Source organism: Drosophila sulfurigaster, chromosome X, assembly GCF_023558435.1.
Source record: "Drosophila sulfurigaster albostrigata strain 15112-1811.04 chromosome X, ASM2355843v2, whole genome shotgun sequence".
In the NCBI taxonomy this organism is placed as follows: Eukaryota; Metazoa; Arthropoda; class Insecta; order Diptera; family Drosophilidae; genus Drosophila; species Drosophila sulfurigaster.
Window position 1 is genome coordinate 16,778,676 of NC_084885.1, and position 20,302 is coordinate 16,798,977.

Genomic DNA, 20,302 nt, shown 5'->3' on the forward strand with positions numbered 1-20,302 from the left:
TAATTATACACAGTTTACAGTCTGAGCAGAGAGAGAGGAGAGAGAGAGAGAGATGAGGGCGGGAATGAGATTGTTCTTCAAGTGTTGAGGCAAAATAACAAAGCAACAGGACGAACAGGACGAACGAACGAACGAAGCAACTTTTTGGCATCCCCTGGGGTCCACCATTAGCAAAAACTGCCCGAGGGTGGGCTGTCTTACAATCATAATTATAATAATTATAAAAACAACAATTAAAGCACATAAGTATTAGAGGGAGAGCGAGAACGAGAACGAGGGCGAGGGCGAAAGCTAAAGCAACAAAGCAAAGCAAAGCAAAGCGAAGCGAAAGCTGGCAAAAAGCAGCGGGCAACTGGAAAAATGTAATTGAAATTTTAATAGAACTTAAGCTGGGACACGTTGGAAAAGTACAAGTACTCGGTAAAAAAGGCGTTGCCTGACCCCGCCACGCCCCCTCTTCACTCTCTTTATATATATACACTTATTTTTTTTTTGTTTCGGTTTGTTTGTTTTTGCCTTTTTCCGGTGCAAGGCTGAATTTTTGACAAGTTAATTAGGTTGTTTGTTTGTCGCACTCTCCGCTCTCTCCCTTTCCCCCCTCTCTCCCTCTCTTGCTCTGTTTTTGTTGTTTTAGCTTGAGGGATGCTGCTGTTGCTGTTGCTGCCTCAGCCAATGTCGCACATTTTAATTTGCTTTTGATAAAGTTCTTGTAATTGCGACCAGACATCGCCCGCGTCATCGTCCTTTGGGCTCTGGTCTGCTCCATTTCAGGCATTGCAAAGTCCCCGCGCTGTCAAAGGTCAGCACATGGCACTTGACACATGTTGCAACGCAGCTAGAGAAAGCGTGAGAGAGAGAGAGAGAGAGTGAGAAAGTGATCTGAAAGCAATTTCATTCATATTTCAGTCATTTCAATTGCCACAAATTCGTTTACAATATAATAAATAAAACTATTAAATTCATTTCATTTGTCATCTGTTGTTTTCTCTGTTCAGTTTTCATTTAGTTATACCCGCTACCCATAGGGTATTATAACTTTGTGCCTTCATGAGATTCCTCATTCCCATAATTGTCTTCTCCTAAATTGTCTACCATATTTTGCCCTCGGTGTAATTTAGTATTTTTGGTATATTTTTTAAGTATAATACATTTCTGGTTTGTATTTTAATATTTTTAGTATTTTAATTCGGTATATTTCCTAAGAAAAAAGCTGTCTTGATTTGTGGTATTTTCGGTTTAATAATTTCGTATATTTTTTCAAAGAATAGCCGCACTATTTTGTTGCTTAGTCTTTTTTTTCTATATTGATTTGGTATATTTTTAATGAAAAATACCGTTTTTTTTTTAAAAATACATACGTAACGGATAACTCGGCATCCTATACTCCACCTTCGGTGTAATTTAGTATATTAATTTACGAGTATTTTACAGTCAAGCACACTTAGCAGTAGCTTTCTAGCTTGTTTTTTCTTGAATATTCTCGCAAAACACTGAGAACAAGGCTATAAACACTTTGTGGCAATTGAAAATGCTGTGTTTAATCACAAAAGAGAAGGTCCTTTGGTTTGTGCATTTCGTTTAAGCACACTACAAAATTTTTGTTTTTATAATATGTATTTACATAGTTAAAGCATACAGCATGTTTACTATTATGTACTAATAATATATATATTTAAATTATCCTATTAAGTTTCTCCTTGAGTAGTCTTATGTTAAGAACACAATTTGTTAGACAAATGTTGTTGATTTTTTAAATTTGTCTTTTTCAGAATTGCTAATAATCATTCATTTTTTTTTTTTGCAATTAATTAATACGAAAATGCTTTTGTTATCTATCCAAAAACACAATTTATAATTTGTTGGTATATTTTCCAAGACTAACAAGTTATGAAATGTGATTTACATACCAAATCATAATTATACTAGTACCTTTAATTATTTTTTTTATTTTTATTTTATTATATGAATATCAATAATAATAATGGTAGTCAAATTTTTGTAGGTGCCACAGAAAACACTTTCACTCAGATTTCACTTCAATTTGAATGTCTCTTTAGTTGTCATCCATTTGTACCAAGAGTTTCTAAAAATAACGTATACGCAATATTACGTATACGAATGTAATATTTAATATAATAAAATTATAATATTATATAATATTATCTGCATAACAATTGTTTAAAGCTAAACATCAAAAAGATAATTTCAATACTATAATATTGAAAATTAATGTTATAATCATAACCAGTTAATCTAACAAAATTGAAAATACTTAAGTGAGTTTAAACGAAATTTTATGGATATTTAGATGAACTTATTTATGTATTGCTTATGTATTTCTTAATTAATTAAATAAGAAAACGTAGAAAATAATTTGGTACACATTTTTTTTAGACTTAAATTTAAATTTAGAAAAAGATTTATTAAGTAGTTGAATCAGAGCAGCAATAAAGTACGAAAACAACATATTTTAGTAAAATTCATTTATGAGTTTTCCCCAAAATTTGAAGAGTAAACATTCTAAACTCTTTACTTTATTTATGCACATGCATTACAATTACAGGGTATTTTATAGTCACCTTAAACGTTTATTTGTTGCCGGCAACTGGCTTTTCATACACATTTCCATTCTCATTTGTCCCCTTCAAATTTTTCATGGCGCATTATTTTTCTTATTTAAGGCTACAAAAATTTGCATAGCGCGCTGATAATTAAATGTAATTGCTCCGTTGCCCAAGGCAAATCAAGGCGATTTGCTGTTGTTGTTGTTGTTCTTACTGTTCTTACTGTTGTTGTTGTTGTTGCTGCGAGGCGGTGACTGTGACCAAAATTAATGGTAGGTATTTGGTTTTGGGAACTTGATTTGACAACTGTCAGACACAGCAGCGACAAAACGACAGACGTCAGACGACTGCGGCGACAACAACAGCAACAACAACGATAATAATAATAACTGTGACGATGATAATGATCATGATGAAGATGAAAATGAAAATGAAAATGAAAATGATTATCAGAAGACAGTTGAGTCATTGTGTGGGCGTGAATTTGATAGAAAGGCGCCTAATGAAATGTCCTGCTTAGTATCCTGCCAAGTGCTTTTTAATCAAATTAGTCGCAACACAGCAAATAACAAAAACAACTAAAAGAAACATGGCTCGAAAACAAATGACGCGACTGCTTTTGGATTACACAAAATTATGCAGAGAGAAACACCGCAGCAATGACACCACAGCACAGCACAGCACAGCGTCGCACAGGAAGCTGCCACTTATTAAAGCTGAAATCTGAGCTAGATTAATGATGGAAGCGTAACTGAAATTCCCGGCAGCAAAGCAACAAAGTTTATTAGCGGTTGATTAAGTCTTCCTATTGAGAATTGTCAACATAACGCACAGCGATCTTCAGCTTTTTGTCACTTCACTTGTGCTTAGCTTACGCTATAAAGTTGTTTGCTATGACACTCAGTCGTCATAAATTGCAATTAAATAACATTGCGATAAAACTCTTTCACTAGCTGTTTATTATGCCACAAGCTGTCAGCTATAACACTCGGCCATCATACGCTGCAGGCTGTTTCACTATGTGATAAGCTGCCTGCTATAATACGCTGTCATCATACTGGTTGCTTGCTATGAAACTCAATCATCATAAATTGAAATGAAATAACATTGAAATGTAAATGAACTAACTTTGCAATAAAATACTCTTACAAGCTGTTTGCGATGCGAAAAGCTGCCTGCTATGACACTCTGTCATCTGTCATAAGGTAGAATACTAAAATGCTACAAGTGTGTACAAATATTCCACTTTACAAATAAAAAATATAATAAATATTATTTTAAACTGTGACTTAAGTGAACCTCACTCTCGCAAGCTGATTGATATAACACTCTCCATCGTTAGCTGCCTGCTATAGCAGAAGCTTAAACTCAGTAAAGAGAATCTGTCAACTATGCATTTTAAATGTATAATATATAAACTGCGACTTTAAACAAGCAGCCATCAGCTACGCAAGTTGATTGACAGTAAAAGAATTTGTCGCCAAAGCTGCGCTTCACCTAGTTGCCGTTAAGTTAAAAAGGCTTCACAGCACTTTTGTTTTTTATGTTAATTGCCATTAAGCACTTGCGCAAAAAAAAGAAGCGAATATTGTGCTTCGTGCACTTTGTGCATTTAAAGCGCATTTAATTTGCTGGCCAAACGTTGCGTATACGCAATGGTATTTCAATTAAATACCGACACGGCGTCGACGGGCATTCAAAAAAGGCTCGGCATAAAAACGGCAAAAACAAAAAACAAGAGTAAAAGCAAAAGTTGTTTGCACTAAACAAAAGGCAACACGAAGGAGAGAGAGGGAGAGGGAGAGAGAGAGGATTGAAGCCGAGTCTGCTCGCAGTTTTTGTGAGTGTGTGTGTGTTTGTGTTTTTTATGGCACGCTTATTCATTAAATCTTCAATCCGTTGCGTGCTATTTTAACGCTAATTAATCAAGTTAACTTTATTGCAGCCATGCGGGCAAGAGCGAGCAAGCAAGCAAGCAAAGTCCAGGAGCCAAAGCCATTTATGCACTTGTTTGCTTGCTGTTTGCCATTTCCTGATCCCGCTTCGAGTTGTTTTGTTTTTGCTGCCTTGGCTGCTGCTGCTTCTGCTGCTCATCTACTATGAAAATATGGCACAAAAACCAAAAAGCAAATGTGAACAAGCTACGTTTTGCGTGTCTGTTTTGCGCAGTCGAAGCACGAATGCTCTACGTATATTACGTATACGCAATATTACGTATACGTGGAAAAGATTAAAACAGTTAGTACATTTTATTAAAGTAATATTTGAAACAAGTAATTTTGTATTTATTCAACGACTTGCTTTAGTTTTCTTTAAGGCAAACATTGTTTAACTTTTAATTTTTTGCTCAGGCACTTTTCAAGTATGCAAAACTTTGTTAAACGTTACAAGCGTAATGCTAAACACTTGTGACCCTAGGCGCAAAGTTGTAAAAAACAAAATACAACAAAAACAGAAGCAGAAGCAGAGAAAAAAGGAAAAACAATACTATATACACGCACTTTTCCAAAGCGTTGCGTTGAAGCCAAAGGGAGCCAAAGGGAGCTCTTTGCAGCTCCTCGTCAGCACTTTTTTTCAAGCACACACACACACACACACATATACAGTGTGAATCTTACACGCAACCCATTTAAATGCGTGTGTGTGTGAGTGTGTGTGACCTGGTTTGTGGGCGTTTTTCCGTAGTAGGCGGGGCAGTGGCAATTCTTCGCGTCTTAACCAATGTAAATGACAGATTTTTATGCACGTTTTATGCGTACACGATTCCATTTTCAACACTTTTGCACACCAGCCGCCTCGTCTGATGCCTGTCAATATATCTTCTATATGCACATGTTCAACACATGTATTACCTTTTGTTTTCTTTTTTTTTCACAAAATTGTTGTAGGGTATTTAAAGTTGAATTTTTGCTTGTTAAAATTAATAGATTTCAAAGCAACAAAAAAAGCTAAACAATTAGCAAGTTTTTTTTTTTGCTTGTTAAAGATTTTATATCTGAAATTAGTTGAGATACTTTTTCAATACTATATTATACACTTAACTAAAACATATCTAGCTGACAAAGTAGAAGAAGTATATGAATACATAAAGTGTTACAAAAATGGTAAATTAGCTTTAATAAATTTATTTGATTGGCAATAAAAACATTCTTTTAATGAATCATTTATTTATTCTTAATTGCATTTAAATAAAAAGGTAAAAAAAAAAAAGAAAAACTATGTGATTGCAGAAAGTGAATAGTAACATTAATTAAAAAGAAAAATTAGCTTTCATGAATTTGTTGATTGACAATAAAAACTAGCTTTTCAGCAGATTAAGTTGTTGTAAATAATATATTTATTTTGAATTGCATTTAAATATTTGATAATTATTATTAAGTTAAAATGGATTGCAAAAAGTAAAAATATAAAAAAAATAGTTTTATTACCAAATATGACTTTCGTTTGTAAACAGATAATTTCCGAATAATATGTTTATATTTTAATGCATTTAAATATACAAAAAAATATTGCAAACGTAACATTAAAAGTGCAAAACTCTGTGATTACAAAAAAAGTTAAAAATTGATATTTACTCTTTTTATAAATAGATCAAATCATTTTATTACATTTTTGACACGTAATAAAGACTTTTTTTGTATCCAGATGAGGCAGGTAGTGAATGTAAAATTAGAAGACATGAATTCTGCAATAACATAAATAAAATATAAGTAACATAATAAATAACACACAATTTTTGTAAGCATTTCATTTCAAAATGAATTGTTAACTTAATTATTAACTGCAAAAATATTGTGCTTGTAAGCTTATTTTTTTATATTTAAATTATATAAAAACATAAATATATATAATATAAAATAAATATTCAACCAATTAAAATATAAACACTCGAGTTTCTAAGAAAATAATACTTAAGATTTGTACTTATTAACTAAATATATATTTGAAAATTAGTAATTTATAAATGTAAGCCAAAATTTGAAGGAAAGGTCTTTGCAAAATTTATTCTTAGAGTATTCAATGGACGTCGAGCATAATGCAATCTAAGGTTTTTCAATGTGTTTTGTTTTAAGGCCGCAGCCAGCGAGCGAGAAAAACAAAAAAGAAGCACAAGCAAAAAAAAAAGAGGAAGAGAAACGAAAATAAAAACGAGCAACAGAAGTAAAAGTAATAATAATACATACACGAAAGTTCCATTTGGGCCATGTCATCATCACTTTCCGTTTGCAGACTGAGACTGAGACTGAGACTCCAACTGCTTATGGAAGGAGGCTGCGGCACAGTCCCATCTCCATCTCCATCTCCCACTTCTTTCCACACCTTCTCTCATAGGTTTTGGTTTTTCTTTTTTTCGTATTGTTGCTCCCCCTAAGGCTGAAGCTGAAAAGAATATGAACTTGAATTCCATCCAATGCAAAGCGCGGCCTTTAAAACATTCCCCCAAAAAGATATATGAAATATTTATAGTACATAGTTGTGTGTACCTATATCGTCTATCTATATACAATACGTATACGTATGTATGTATGTGTGTGGAGGGTTCACTTGAGTTGTTGATTTGTTGGGCCGTAATAAATCAAGGGCATAAACGGCTTATGGCCCCCAAAAACATTGCTCAAATCTGCACTCTGGACGATGGTCAGAACTTTGCTGACAGCGAGCGCGGCAAAAATAACTATGAAAAATTTATGTGCTTGTATGTGTGTGTGTGTGTGTCGAACAGGTGTATGTGTGTGTGTGTGTGTGTGTATGTGGAGGCTGGCAAATAATGCGCCGTTAGGCAACAAAGTTAACGCTCAATTTAAATTCCGAAAATAACGCACAAATAAAAGCCAACTTCGAATGCCACAAATAAATTGCCCGGAACCAAATAAGTGTGAGTTTGACTTGTATTTACACTATTCATATTCATATTCACCCACACACACACACACACATTCGAAATGCTACTGGACTTAGGCATTTATCCCAGAGATATTTTAAATAAATTTTGCATCTAAATAACTTGCATTTATCAAATTGCTTTTCAACTATTAAATATTACACTATGTTTGCATGACTCTCTCTCTCTCTCTCTCTCTGTCTATCTCTTTCTTACTCTATATGTATATACGTCATTATGGACACAGAGAGAAAAAAAATGTAGATTGAAAAGTAGATTTCAAATCTTGAATTAAGATTTTTTTGATATTAACAAAAAAAACGTGGAAATAAGATTTTTAGTTTAAAAATATCATAAATCAACATTTGATAGTTAGCAAAATTTGCATTTTGAGACTAAAAACATCTTATTTAAAGACGTAAGCGTTTTACGATCTTAAGTGTTTTAAGTAAAATTAAAAAAAAAAAAGATTAGTAGGTTCAAAAATCTTAAAACAAGATTAGGTTTTTCATTCATCGTTTTGAGATTATAAAATCTTCTTTTTAAGATCGAAAAGATTGCAAATTCAAGATTATTTTTTCAAGAACCTAATTGTTGGAGCTGTTGCTGTTAGCTCAAAAAGAAGAGATGCTGCAAGATGCCTGGGTTTAAACTCTAGTTGGCTCGTATATAAAAAAAAACAAGTAAATATCATAATTCACAATTTTTAAACAATTTTGCGACATGAATAAATGTTGTAAATTGTGTTTAATCAAGTTAATCATCACTTTTATTTTGTTGTAAGCAATCTAAATTTTAGAACATTTGATTACGATTTAAGATTTTGCCTTCTTGATGCAATTTTGAGATTTTTCCATTCTTGAGGCAAGATAATAATCTTGAATTTGTAGAAATTCTGTAGTATTTTGATCTTGATTTAAGAATAAATTTTGCCATTACATAATTCTGATTCAAGATATGATTATTGATTTCAGCACGTTTATTTTCTCTCAGTGTACGTGTGGTATTTACGCATGTCAAGCACATTTCCACATTTCCCATTTCCTTTGCCCATTCCCTCTGCACAACGTTGACGTGTAAAGTTTTTGGCAAGCAGAGCGTCAGTTTTGTGCTTTTCCCCAGATTTTCCAGTCAAAGCAATTTTGGAAAAAGGCCATTCGTCTGCTCGTTAATTTTCAATTTTATCCGCAATCAAACTTTTAAGCAAGGATAAACATTGCTGCCACAAATTGTGCAACTAGACTGCCAGATACCCTATGAAGATGGAGCCACAATATTAGGGTATTCATTAAAAAGTTGATGAAAATATAATTTAAAAAAAATGAAAAACTTTTTTTTATATTTACTTCTATATTATGCAATTAAAATCGTTATGAAAAAAATTTTAAAACATTATAGTTGTCAAAAATGGTTTAAAACAAAAGTAATTTTCAATTTGTAAATGTTCATTTGTTGTTGAATGTAGTTTCAACATTATTTCAATTTAATATTATTATTTATTGATTTTATTTCACTTTAACTATTATTATTTAATATTGCAACAAATTTAGTTTTTATTATTATATTAAAAAATAAAATACTTCTAAATAATTGCTTTATCTAATAAAATATTTTATATTTCACTAAATAAATTAAAAATTATAAAAATACAATTTTATATGCATATATCTTTCTACCTTTGTATTAATTCAACATTTCAACATTTTTGGTATCTTTTAAAGTATTCTACATTTTACTCAAGAAATTAAGAACTTTGTAAATACAATAACCATAAATAACTATCCACATACTTGGCTGTCTATATTAAAGTCTTTATATATATATACGAAAGTATTATTCAATAAATCTAAATTTCTTTTATCGATTTAGATTTTTATATATTAAAATAGGTTTATCACAATTTTGAGTTTTTTTTTAAATATTCTAAATTTCACTAAATTTTACAAAATAATAACTATGAAAATATATATTTTAAACAACTAGCCAGATATCTGACTGTCTATATAAATGTTTTTATACATACTTATTAAATAATTAAATCTATATTTCCTTTATCGATCAAAGAATTTCTATATTATATATTAGAATAACTTTTAAGCTTCTCTTAGTCGAATATAACATACTTGTCAACAGTGCTCTTATTTGATTTGGTTTTTTTTCAGGGCTATTTTTTTATGATTATGACGAGCATTATTTTATTAAAGAAGCCACAGCAGTGCATTTAACGTGCAGAGATTTTGACAAGGCGACACTGTTATACACACATTTTGGAGCTGTGCAGTTTTTAATGCTCCGAACGAGGCGCAGGCAAGCACATATTTTTTATAGGCCGCAGAAAGTTTACGATGAACACGTCAAACAGTCACACACACACACACATGCATGTATAGCATAAAGGGCCAAGTGGAAATGGGTGGGAATGGTTGGGGAGGGGGGGTGAATGAAAGACCGCAGACGACAAGTACTCGCGAGAGCAGTTGTAGTCAGAGTCAAACTGCTGATTCGGATGCTGTGAAGCCCAGAAAACGGCATGACTGGCAATTCAATTGACGCAGCCTGGCATGCGAGTATATCATTCCGTTTCGCTTCATGCGAGACAAATTGCTCACGCTTCGCATCATTTCATTTCCGAGCCGTTGATGGATTTGTCACTTTATGGCACTTGGGTGCAATGCGTTTTTCTCTCCACCATCGCCTGCCACATGCCACATGCTACATGCCACACAGTGTGTGTAGGAACTCTGATCCCATGATCGTTAGTTACACCGAAATTAAGCAACGCAGAACAAAAATACGTGCAAGTCTCGCTTAAGCGCCAAAAAAGGGTGCCACTAAGCGAAATATACAATATGGAAACGTTACTTTTTAAATTTTTATAGTTAAGTGAGACATAAGTTTATTTTGGTCACAAATAAAGTGTGGCCGCTAAGTGCAATTTAAGTGGCCGTTAAATGAAATGTGATAAAAATGCAAATAAATAAGCATTTGTTATCAAGCGTATTTCAATTATAAATATAGTTTCACTTTCAAGTAAAAAGTACGTACAAAGAAGTGGCCCATAAGTGAGATGTTTCGTTTTTTGCACACACACACACACAGTGCAAATAAATTGTCATTTGTTACGGCTGCTTGCTGCTGAAGTCGGAGTGCGGATTACATATCCATTAAGTAAATCCTTTTTCTGTGAGCATGAGCTGTGCCTGCAGTGCATTTAAAAGCCAAAAACGAGCAGACGAAAATGCAGCAAGCAAGAAGCTTGAGGAGTAGAGTGGAGGGGAGAGGAGTGGAGTGGAGTGGAGTGTTCTCCCATCGCACTCTCGCTCGCTCTCATCCTCTTACTGAATGATGGGCTCATTGCATGTGACAGTTACAACGACAACGACAATTCTCAGTGGCAGTCGGTCGCGTCGAGACTGTCAACTAACTGCACACTAAACTGCATCCGCATCCCAACTACTTCCCCTCGCCAACGTTTCACCATTTGGCTTTTGGGAAGTGCTGACAGGCGAGGCCTTGACTCCCTCATATATGCGGAGTCAAGTCGGAAAATATGATTGGCCTGCTCTGTGTGTGTTCTGTTTTCATGTTGTCTGCACAGTAAACTGACCATTTAAGTCCATCATCATCGTCGTCGTCGTCGTCGTCGTCGTTGTCTATCATCTGTCTCTTTCACTATTAATTAATTGCTTGACACAAACTAAGCAGGACATTGAAACAGGACTTTGCCGGCAGACAGACAGACAGACAGACAGACAGACAGACAGACAGACAGACAGACAGACAGACAGACAGACAGACAGACAGACAGACAGACAGACAGACAGACAGACATAGAGGCTTTTGGGGCCAAAGACATCGAATTCACCGATGCCAAACAAAAACCAAACGAACCGTGCAGCACTTATGTCTGCATCGACTCAACTGCATCATTCATTGCAGCTTCGTCTCCTTGCTCTCCTTTTTAGTAGCGAAATCATTCCAAATTAAATGTCTAAATGCACTGCTAAATAAGTATCAATAAGCTCTGCGCTCTGCGCTCTTTGCTCTTACTATAAACTTCATAAATTTGTTGCTCAACATAAAACTATAGAAATAAAAACAATAAATACAATAAAATGAAATCAAGTGAGAAGCACTCGAATTTTTGCTCAACAGCGCGAACTAAGCGCAAGAAATTGCTTGACATAATAAAAAAAGCATTCCAAAATCATAAGTAGTATAAGTAATCAGAAACAAATAAAGAATAGAAATACAATAAAAAAAATCGCTTTGCTTCCGTTACAAAAAAAAAATATAACATAGAAATATTTTAATAGAAGTGCAACACAATGAAATAATTACCATCAAATGCTAGTGGCTAAAGTTTCTAATAGAGTATTTAGATAATATCTTTTATGTATATATTTTTAAGTTCATAAAAAAATAAATCAAAAGAAAAATACTTGAAATAATAATATAGTTTGGGTATATTTTATTATTTTAAGTATTTTTATTTTGATTTTTTTTTATGAACTTAAAAATGTATACATATAAGATATTATCTAAATACTCTAATTTCTATTTAAGTGATTTTGATAATTCCAAAAATCATTGTATAAATAACATTAACTAAATAATTGACGTGAAATATATATATATATATATTCTTTTAATACCATAAATATGTATGTTTTACTAATCGCCAGGATTTTTTATTTGGCTCAATATTTCATAATATATATATATATATATATATATAAATATATATATATGTTTATAAAAAAAAACATCAAAATAAATGAAACTGTATAAAATAATCAAATTTATGCAAATTCTTTTTAGCCTAAAAAAAAATCATAATGTGAAATAAATATACTTATTATAGTATAAATTTTATACTATAAAATTATCTTATCTAATTAATTACCAGTACTCCAAGTAATCAGTATTATCCCTTTTAGATTTAATAAGCTTACAAAGAATAACAAATATGTAAAAACTATAAATTAGAGAAGAACAAAAGGTAATTCTAGAAATTACAGAATTTTTCATTTCATGTTTATTATTTTCTTAATAATTAATTCATTTTAATATTAATAATATATATACCAAAAATAAATTTCAATTTATATTTATATATAAAAACAATTTAAAAAGCTTTCATAATAATTCATAATGAAATTAAATTTTACTTGCGTCTAAAACATTTTATTCGCTTATGAAACATTTTTTTGTAATTGAAAATCCATTATAACTGTTATTGCTTATCAATCGAATGACAAAAACAACGAATACTAATTTATGTTTTTCCACAGAATTTAATAATCATACGATTTTATAGCACAACTTATAGTAAAAAATTATATTTTATGTGAATACTATATTAAATATAAGAAAGTAACTAAATCAACACTTGGCTAGCTCTTAATAAAACCTAGCATTTGAATAATAGTCGGAAGATAAATTTCAATTTATCATAACATATATCTAGAAGCAACAACATGCAATATGTTATGTATTTTTTTATTTTCTGGGACATTTCAACTCAATAATTGATTGCTTTCGGATTGTTGGGCGCATTGAAAATGCAAATAAAAGAGACACAAATTCAATATTGTAATGGTGAGCATAGGATTATGATTTGGAAACGGAAACGTTTTAAGAAAGCTTCACTTGCCACATGCCGCATGCCGCATGCCACACATGCCGCCTGCCACTTGCCACTTGCCATTTGCCACTTGCCACACACACACACCCATACACCCATACACACATGCATATGTATGCATAAGAGAAGGATGTGAAAATGGGGACAGGAAGACAGGAGGAAACTAATGGTTCGTTGGCTTTTGATGTGAGGCGGGGGCGGAGTGGGCGTGGCGGGTGGCAGATACAGCCATTTTAGCTTTACAATCTCTTCAAATTAAATTGACCTACGTCAGAATTGAGGCAACTTTGACAACTGTGCCGAAGCTGCCGAAAGTAAAGGGGAAAGGAGAGGGAAAGGGAAAGGGGCATGGAGAATGGGGCATGCAACCTAGCTGTCCCTCACATGTCATTTTTTTTTTTATTTTGTGCTCCACCTTCTTTTTTTTACATATATTTTTCTTTCTTTCTTTCTCTTTTTTGCAATGTGCTTTATCCTGCAGCCCGACTATTTTCGCCCTTGTTTCATTTTGCAAGCACTTGGGTCTTGCTGTCGAAAGGATTAGCTGCCTATTCTTTTCATTTTATTTCGTTTCATTGCCCCGCTGCCACTTGACTTGGCCCGAACCGGTAAGGAAGCCTCTGAGAAATGTAAAGATCTCTCTCTCTCTCTCTCTATCACTTCTCCTTGCTGTTGTATTTTTCACATTTCCCATTTTCGGCTGTCGACACTTGGTGACTTTGTCGAAGGCTCGGGACGCGTCTTTGATTAAATAAAACAAGTAGTCGCAACTCGACAAGTCGTTCATATAATGCTCTACAATGGGAAATGTAGGTAAATTCGAAATTGAAGATGCTAAAAAATATTTCTTAGTTTTAGTTGCAAGACGTAGTTAACGCTCATTTAATTATTTCATTTCAAATTTACTAAAATAAAGTATAAAATACTATTTATGAGGTTTTTGTGCCCTAAAAATTCAAATTTTGTACCTGTACTATTATTTTGTAGTATTAAATCGAGTTCATTTATCAAATGACAAAAATATATTTGTAATTTTGGTTATACATAGTACATAGATATAACCTTTGATTATTTAATATGAGGAATATTTGATGATATACGCAGTAAAACGTAAACTTAAGTAATATTGATTGAATCGAGTTCATTTATTAAATGACAAAATATTTGTACCTTTGATTATTTATTTGAATATGAAATATTTGATAATATGTATTGTGGATCGTTTGATTAAACTTAAATACTGCTTCCTATTGAAGACTGACTTCATTACGACTAATGATACCGACTTGCTAATGCCAATCGATACCTATAGAGTCTATCGACTAGCCTCCACCTCTGTTACATATATACTAAAAATCATAGTAGAGATAAATTAATAAAATCAATCAAATAAAAATAACTATTTGCATTTTAGAAACTAGAAAAATGCAAATAAAAATTAAGTCGAATATTCGCATTTCCTTATATTATTTATACTATAATAACAATAATTCTATTTGATGATAGTTTTGACTCAAACTAAATTTTCTTACCAAAGTATTAAATATTATCTAAAAATTACTTCATATATTTTCACAAGAAAAACAATTTAATTCAGAAATTTAACACAATTTGAAATTCATGTTAACACATTTTTAATTTGAATGTACATAATAACAATTTGTAGTACTAATTATCTAATCTTGTATTTAGTTTTAAACTATAATATTATTGCGATTTTATGGAATAAGCTTTGAAATAATATTTGAAAAATATTATAATATAAAGTACTACGTATTAAATCAACTTACACACATTGAAAGTTCAACTGAGAGACAAGTTAGTAAAATAATATTTTAAAAATATTATTATATAAAGTATGATGCATTAAATCAACTTACACACATTGAAAGTTAAACTGAGAGACAAGTTAGTGCATAAAATGAAATACGTTACATTTCAGATGACAAAGTGTAAGTATCCCAAGCAAAAAGAAAGTGTGTGACAGCTCAAGAGGCTGCTTCATTTTGGTGAGGCGCGTCGACAACCCTAGTAGGCCATGTCTGGACGTCTGAAGCGAGTGAAACGAGTGAAACGTCTGAGCATCTGGTATGGCTGGGGCTGGGCTGTCAATTGCCGGAAAGCCTAATAAAAAACGACAGTCAGTAAGATTTATTTGGCTGGCGAGCAAAGGCATCAATTCCTGAAACTGAATCTGAAACTGAAACTGTTCAGCCTACGAACACACACAAATTGCCCACAAATTGTGAAAATTGTAAATTGTAAGCAGAGATTTAAGCAGGTAACAAAAACGTGTGAGACAGCGATCCATTAATAAACCGAGAAACCAATTGCAGAGAGATACATCCAAGATATAATAACAAAGATACAACCAAGATACATACAACAAAGAAGATGCTGCGTTCACTTGGAGTGCGTCTGCCCGGAGCAGCGGGAACAGCTCTCAAACTGGCCACAGCACAGACAACAGCATCATCATCATCGAGTGCCATGATGATGATGATGATTCGTCGCGGTGCACACAACAGTCAATACGATGCGACACGCTTGATGGGCGGCGAACGTGAAGTTGTTGGCTATGGCATCAATGGATCCCCAATTTATATTGACTGCGCCGACTTTCCGTTTCCGGCCATTCGCTACGGCGAAGTGTCGCCGGAGAGTTGTGCACTGCGCGAAAAGGAGCAGGGCGATTGGAAGAAACTTTCGATCGAGGAGAAACGCAGTCTCTATCGCCACAGCTTCTGTCAGACTTATGCCGAATTTCAGCACTTCACTCCCGAATGGAAACTTGTGATTGGCGTTGCTGTCTGGGTGGTGGCCATCGGCATTTTGGGGAGCATTATCTATAGCATTCGCTTGGATCGCCTCACCCCGGAGACCTTTGACGAGGATCGTCGTCAGGCTCAACTGCGTCGCATGATCCATCTGCAAGTGCAACCCATCACTGGCCTCTCTTCGAAGTGGAACTACGAGACCAACAAGTGGAAGTAGTTTATTGTATTGTATGAAATGACACTAGAATGAAATGCTGCTACACTACAAATCACACACGATGTCAAACACACATTCATCACAGTATATCACGATCTTGACACACGTTCAACTTCGAAACTGTATTAAATGTCATTCACATTAGCAATCAAATTAACTGCATTTTTATTCAATTCATTTACTTCAGTTTTTAATGAAAAGTTTCATGGCAACTCCAACTAAAATATGCAAGTCGATTAAATCGATTACGATAATACTAAATACTGTATATAGTGTATATATAATATTATATAGTAAAATGAAAGTGCAGAAATTTAGTATATTACAATATTAACACACATTCCACTTCAGTATTAAATATAATTCACATTAGCAATCAAATTAACTGCATTTTTATTCAATTCATTTACTTCAGTTTTTAATAGCAACTCCAACTAAAATATGCAAACCGATTAAATCGATTACAATAATACTAAATACTGTATATAGTGTATATAATATAATATAATATAATATATAGTAAAATGAAAGTGCTGAAATTTAGTATATTATAATATTAACACACATTCCACTTCAGTATTAAATGTCATTCACATTACCAATTGCATAAAATTAACTGCATTTTCTTTATATTCAAGCTTAATAGCAACTCCAACGAAAATGTACAAATTGATTAAAACGATAAAGAATATACCTATTACTATATATAGTATATATTTTAAATAATAAATAGTATATAGTAAACACTATAATAAAATAGAACTAAAAAAAAAAACAAAAATGTTCCAATTGCAGCGCTATAAAATTGAAATTTTCCATTAAAACAAGGCGCTTTGTCAAAAGTATTAAACAACCAATTAAGTATTATATTAAAAACTCTTTTAAATCTTTAAAAATTTGTAATTTTAATAATAAACATTGTAATCAAATCAAATTGAATTTCAAAAATAAATATAAATAAGTATTATATTAAAAATTCTTTGAAATCTTTAAAACAAAATGTAATTTTAATAACGGAAATTATAAAAGCAAAATAAGTTATCAACGCGCTCAATTAAAATCTAATAGGACTTCTAATCGACTCTTCTCAAAGTATTCTAAAACTCTTGTATTTAAAACTCTTGTAAAGTATTCGAATCCTATCAAAATAAATACATTTAAAATACTTAGTGTATTTGAAATATTTTGTTGACATTTAGATTAAAAGGCTTAAAATATGTTAAATTGTACTATTCAAAATTCTTTTAAATCTTTTGAAATATAATACATAATTTGTAAAATCTTTGAAAATATTTAAAATACATAGTTAAAAATATAATTTTACATTTTTGTTTGTGTCTACAAAGAAAAGGTCAACAGAATTATCAAAAATGCTCTCATAAATGTGATTATATTTTAAACTATTTTTAATCTTTTCAAATAATTCCCTAATTAAATATTGTATTTCAAATACTTAAAACGGAGAAGTTGTATCTTGAAATTAAAACAAGAATTCAAACATAAAACAAACGCTCATGTTATTATTTAATTGAATTGAATCTGGGAAGCCTTTTTACAACAGTTCTACATAAGCTAAATCAAAGCTTCAAAAATATGTAAATAAATAAATTACTTGTCCAATAGTCTAATGGCTGCTCTGTAAAATTGCTCTGTAAAATTTCAGTAATGAAAATTGTAATGCCAAAACAACTAATCAAAAGAAACAATAGAAATACGCTATTCGAAGCTGCGAGCGACTCTTTTGAATTCCATCTGAAATATGTAATATAACAAAGAGCTTTTATAATTGTGTAACAATGAAAATATATAGATTTATCTATGAAAATGCTGCACCAATTAAACAAAATGTAATCCGCTTATTTAGGGCAACAAATTGTAGCACAAATCGACAGTTTACAACACAAAGTTTTTGTGTAATTAATTAACTAATAGTTTTGTGAGATAAAATTAAAAAACAAATAAAATGTGAGCACTTTACTTGCACATTTAAATCAATTGTTATTTGTAGTAAATCATTAAGTGCAACACGTGTCACACAAACATTTAAAACTTCGACCGTCTATCAATTTTTATAACCGCTACCCATAGGGTTAAAAAAAAAGATGTATCAGGCAGAAGCAGTCATAGTCATCTCCTACCCAATTAAGAATATATGTATATTCTTCATCATCATCCACAGCCGAGACGATATAGCCATATCCGTATGTCGGTCTGTCTGTCCGTCCGTCCGTATGAACACCAAGATCTCAGAGACAATGCTCTCTATGGTAAATTTCGAATGTATTACTGCATAGATATACCAAATATGGCCTTCGGTATATTATAGTATTTATTCTGTATATCCAATAACAAGCGAAATTTTGAAGTTATATTAAATTACCTATAATCTATAATATGTATATGATTTCTGAATTCATTTGGTTGTGATCAGATAAAAATTATAAAATTTATTTAAGAAATTCTGCCTGCTTACTATGGGTCTTAGTTGCTTTGCCTGGCAATCTGGTCTATTTTGTACTCAGTGGTATAATGAATAAATACTATAGCAATATACCAATATATACCATCGAGCATACTTCTAGTAATTTCATGGTAATATAACTTAAAATCTGATATATCTTACACTCTATGATATATTTTAATTATAGTACTGTACTAATATACCAAATATAGCCTTTGGTATATTTATAGTATTTTTTTAGACGCACTGCTTTACTTTAATTCTAAACGGTTATCAGCTATTTCACTGTCAATACGCTTTCATCTATTAGACAAAGTGTTTAGATAAAAGTCGAAATAATTTAAATCTAAGCCACTAACAACACGAAACATACAATATTTGACTTTATAAATTCCCGGTAATCTTTAATTTACTAATTTAAATAATAAAGTATACTTCGCTTTTATTCTTCCAAGTAATGAATAAGAAACACGATGGCGATGAGCTAAAAATGCGCTTTATTGCAATCTTGGCTTTAGTTTAAAGTACATACTATGTACATATGTAAATGTGTGTATACATTATGTATACATCAGTATGCATGTGTGTATGTATATAATTTATTCTTTGCTTCTGTTCTCTCCTTCTTCATTATCATCATCATTATCATCGTTCAGTTTTACTGTGAGTTTTGAAATAAACGCCTCTATTAAATAATGTATTCATTTCGTTTCGATTACTTTGATGTCTGTGAATGTACATCATCATGTCAAGGTGGTTTCATTTGTGTCTATGTATGTGAATATGTCATGTACTATGAATGTATGTATGTATGTATGTATGTATATCCAGTGCTTTGATGTAAAACCTAACTTCAGTTGCACAAAAATGTTGCATTGATCAATTCATGTGGCGCCTCTCGCTTTCGGTGTATGTATGTATATATATGTATGTATGTATGTATGTATGTTGACATCAATACATCAATTTCTCTATATCACGTTTGCATGTAAATACATAAACATATCCATATTCATATTCTTCTATTTATCGTTTTGCTTGTTTCTGTTAATTTTCTTTTTACTTTCTTTACGAACACAGATAATTAGATCCTCGAATCTGTTTTTGTTGCTTTCTTGTAGATGAAATAGAATTTATCTTATTGTATAATGTGTAAAATGTAAATTGTATAATGTATTTTATGTTTCTTGAACTTGAACTTGTGTTGCGACTTATTGGATGAATGTCTTTCCTTTTTCTTTCTTTTTTTTTCTTTTTGTGTGATTCTAAAAGATTTCAATATTTGCTTCTGCTTTTTGTTTAGTTTTCTTTTTTTTTGTTCGAAGTGAAAGAGCTGCTCACAATTTACCAAAAAGATTTGATTTGATTTAAGATCCTCAGTTGTCTGCTTTCGGTTCTTTTTTTTCTGTTTCGCTTAAAAACTAAATAAGGCTAATCATTAAACTTAATTTTAATGCATTGAAAACACACGAGTTTAACAATGTAGCACTTCATTTGTTCATTATTTTTTTTTATATCCCCATATGAATTTGATCTGTGCATTAATTTGTAATGGAGTTTTTTTTTTGTTTTAAAATACTTTTTTCGCAACTGCAATTCAAAAATATTTTAAATTTGTTTTTTTTTCTGAAATTATTGTGTTGAGCATCTTCCAATGTTTTCAGCTTGATACTAAAAGTGTAATCTGCAGCTATTCAAAAAAAAAATAAAATAAAACGTTAAACCTTTTTTTTATTGGTTTTTTTTTTTGTGAG

At 31.8% G+C, this 20,302-nt stretch overlaps 1 protein-coding gene across 3 annotated transcripts in view; it reads left to right on the forward strand.

Moving 5' to 3' along the window:
* The window catches only part of LOC133847142 (cytochrome c oxidase subunit 4 isoform 1, mitochondrial), a 41,079-nt gene extending 24,836 nt beyond the window's left edge, over positions 1-16,243 (forward strand). Inside the window, exons 1-2 of one of the 3 annotated variants that reach the window (XM_062281952.1) lie at positions 15,197-15,385; positions 15,459-16,243. In XM_062281952.1, coding sequence (XP_062137936.1) covers positions 15,488-16,087 — 600 coding nt within the window. In that variant the 5' untranslated portion in view covers positions 15,197-15,385; positions 15,459-15,487 and the 3' untranslated portion in view covers positions 16,088-16,243. Of the gene's footprint in view, positions 1-15,196; positions 15,386-15,429 lie in introns of those variants that run through there. The other 2 variants (XM_062281951.1, XM_062281953.1) reach the window with 2 other exon arrangements.
* Positions 16,244-20,302: the final 4,059 nt, after the last annotated feature.